The following is a 3,627-nucleotide window of genomic DNA, read 5'->3' as shown; positions in this document are numbered from 1 at the left end:
AGAAGCTGGAAATTTTGCAAGCCATTCAGAATTTACGATCACCCGATCCAAACAACACTTTACTGTATGTCTTCCTCGTTGTCCAACCCATGAGAAACGGTCGCCCTTGTAACGTAAATCTGAGAAATCGCAAGAGCTATACATGTTTCAGAAGTCTAAAAACGTCCATTCATCTCTTTGAGGGCTTCCTTGTAATTCCTTATTCGAAAGAAAATTAGGGCATGTTTATCGGGAGATCTTAGGTTCGTCTTTTAAAATTTTTGGGCCAAAAAAAATAAAATAAAAAATGAGTTTTAAGCGAGAAACGTTTCTTATTTCGCTTCCGGTAGAAACGTCTCTAGCCGCCACATATTGGATTGTGATTGGATGATGAAATCGCGACCTAATTTTTTTTGTTTCCTTTCTCTTTTTTTTTTTTCCTTTTTTTTTAATATAATATAAAAACGCGATCCAAACCAGAGATCAACTAAATTTACAATCGAAGTAAACCAAAAGTGCAAAAAAATACAAAACTAAACTCGGTTTAACCGAAATCACTACACTAGTACACCGATTAGGTCAAGTCAATTTAAAACGCTCAAAGACGGCGACGCCGACACTAGCGTCCCAGCAGAAACGCCAACCACACCGGAGAAGATACACAGACGAACCGGAGGATTTCGCCGGCAAGAATCCTTACTCAACCATCAAAACCGGAACCAACAAGCAACATCGACAAACCATCTCAAAGCTTAATCCTCAATCCGGCCAACGGTGGATGCCACAACAACCGGATCGTTAGGGCCAAAACCCACAGCCACCGTCGCTTAAGTCGAATTACCAACTCCCACGAAACCACCGTCGGCTTGCAGTGGTATCCCTCCGAATCACCTCCTCGATTTCCGCTGCATCACCGCATCTAGTACGACACCGACAGATCTTTGTCTCCTTTCCCCTGTACTCCCACCGCCGTCCTCGGGCGCACGGAGCTTCAGAGTAATCGTGAGACATCTCGCTTTCTTCAGATCCTCTCCACCGCCCCCAAGCAGAGAGTGAACGAGTAGTCGCGAAGGATCCGCTCCACGCCGCGCACTGCCAGAGAGAAAGAAGCCGAGCCTCTTGATTCACCTCGATCAACCAGCCAGATAAAGCTCAAACAAACAGAGAAGAAAAGAAAGAAAGAAAAACGAAGATGAGGAGACAGCGGCTACGGCGAACAAAGAGAGAGAGGAACGATTCTCTTTTCTCTTTCTTACTCGACAAAATCTGTTTCGACTCTTCTTCTCCGAATCGCCTCACCGTGGCCTTCACCGATTCTCGCTCTTTTCGATCAAAGAGACGTCTGCCGGAGCTATATTGGGAGTAAGCGATTTCATCTCTGACTCCTCTCTCGTCGATTTGTTCTGTTATCTCCATCTCGGAGAATTTTCGATGGTTGTGGTTTGAGTGTGAGAATGGAAATGAAGGAGCTTGTGAGGTTGATATTGAGACTCAAATCTCGGAAACTGTCTCTGTAGGAGCACCTCGTTCTGAAACTGATTCTGATGAGTACTCGGATAGTGCAGAGATGGTTCAGAGGCTTTCAGAAGCTGATCATGGAACTGAATTAAAAGAATCTGTTTTGGAGGAGACTCTAGTAGATGACTCTGTCAAAAAGATCCAAGAGACTTGTGAGGTTGATGATTACTCTGATAGTGCAGAGATGGTGATGTTCTCAGAAGGAGATCATGGAATTGAATTAAGAGAATCTGATTTGGAGGAGACTATAGTAGATGATGACTCCGTGAAAGAGATCCAAGAGACATGTGAGGTCGATGATAACTCTGTTTGTGCAGAGATGGTGAGGTTTTTAGAAGGTGATCATGACATCAAGTTAAAAGAATCTGACTTGGAGGAGACTCTGACAGGTGACTCTCTGAAAGAGATCCAAGAGAAAGCAAATAGAGATGATGAAGTTGTCTTTATGATGAAGAACTCAGAAGCAGATGAAGAGACACTAAAGGATAAAGCTGAAGATTACAAAGAGGAGTCTCAGGACCGAAATGAAGATGTATCAATGATAGAGGAAACTGCAAAGGTTCCACTTAAGGAAGAAGAGTCAAGTGTCACCATTTCATGGACTGTCAGATGCAAGAAACCCGTTGCAGAGACGGAGGCCTTGAGGGGATTCAACCCAAGAGAACCCAATTACCATGTGAAGGTGTGTTTTTTTCATGTGAATAATGCAAGTTGTTGATAAAAGATTAAATCATGTGAAGGAGAGTTGACCTTCGTGTAGATTAAAGATTATTCCCTTGACCTTCAAACCTGCAAGTAATTGACAAAATGCCCTTATGACTCAGCTAATAAACCAAATCTGTTGCAAGTTCTGCTTATGAATACCTTTATGCAGGTCAAGGGATGATTGAAGCCCTTTAGACAACTTTTTTTAAGGGTTTCTCCAATGTACCTGAAAAAACAGAATTTCTTAGTAAATCTCTTAACTTAACAATATTAGTTTAATAATCTTTTTTTTTTTGTCGTCAAACTGCTTCATTACATAAAACATTACATCAACCAGCGGATTACATAATTTTGCAAACTATATCTAGCTTTTGTTTAGCTAGACGATCAGCACAATCATTTGCTATTCTATTAATCTGCACGAAAGAAAAGCCACAAACTTGAGATATCTTTAATATATTCTGAACATATATTCCCATATGATGCTGTTTCCAATGCTGTGGGTTCCTTTCAAACCGATTATGCTGTAATACTCCATATATGTCTTGCACATCTCCACAAAGAGTAACACAAGCATATCCAAGTTTTCGCAGATTAACAACAGCCAAACGTAAGGCTTCAACTTCAGCTTCCAATGAAGAAGATGTAGGGAAAATTGCTCCTAAGCCTTGCAGAATCTGCCTTCCTTGTTTATTATATAAAATCCAGGCAACACCTGCTAATTGTGTCGGTGATATCCAAGAAGCATCAATAAAACAACAATATTGATCTGCAGCAGTGATTGCTTCTTGACGAGATGTGGGTACATTTGTAGAGCCTGTAAATATTCTCACACCTGAAGCTTGTTGTGCTCGTTGCAGATCAACTTTGGTTTTCTCCAATGCTTAATAATCCTTAAGAAACATACATAGGTTTCTCGAATAAACATGGCCTGTGTTGAAATTAGATGTCTCAAAAGTCAACGAGATGCGTAAGCATCATTTGTTAGACATTTTATTTTTTCTTTTATATATAATTTTTCTTTTTTGGGGTGAATAATTATATGACAACTAAGAATATTTTAGATTACATGTGAGTATGTTGTAAGTGCAAGATTGACTGAAGTATAACACTTTTTAGACGACGGAGCCGGTAAGGAAGAGCAGTGGTTTGCACTCTTATGGGAAATAGTTGTAAATTTCTTCAATGCTTTCACTCATGAAATTAAAGTTTTTAAATGGATCTAGTAGTTGTAAAACACCCGAATCCTAATGTAGTTAATAGAATGCAAACCATCATTGTGTCGTCTTTTATGATCTTAAGATCCTTAATATTAGTATGAAATTGATTCTTAATAATAGGTTACCTAAAAAGAAGAATTAATTTTATAATGTTAATTGAATTAGTATTTGTCCCCTTAATACGTTTATATTTTGATCACTTTTT

The 3,627-nt window shown here is 39.5% G+C and overlaps 1 protein-coding gene across 1 annotated transcript; it reads left to right on the top strand.

Moving 5' to 3' along the window:
- Window positions 1-484: 484 nt before the first annotated feature.
- LOC18009933 lies at window positions 485-3,137 on the top strand. Its single transcript, XM_024149509.1, has 2 exons — window positions 485-2,179; window positions 2,796-3,137. Exons 1-2 carry the CDS (start codon window positions 1,547-1,549, stop codon window positions 2,814-2,816), a joined length of 654 nt encoding a protein of 217 aa, XP_024005277.1. The 5' UTR covers window positions 485-1,546; the 3' UTR covers window positions 2,817-3,137.
- Window positions 3,138-3,627: the final 490 nt, after the last annotated feature.

The sequence above is a fragment of the Eutrema salsugineum genome, unplaced genomic scaffold, assembly GCF_000478725.1.
Source record: "Eutrema salsugineum unplaced genomic scaffold, Eutsalg1_0 scaffold_8, whole genome shotgun sequence".
Lineage (NCBI taxonomy): Eukaryota > Viridiplantae > Streptophyta > Magnoliopsida > Brassicales > Brassicaceae > Eutrema > Eutrema salsugineum.
This window is presented reverse-complemented; position numbering and strand designations above follow the sequence as displayed.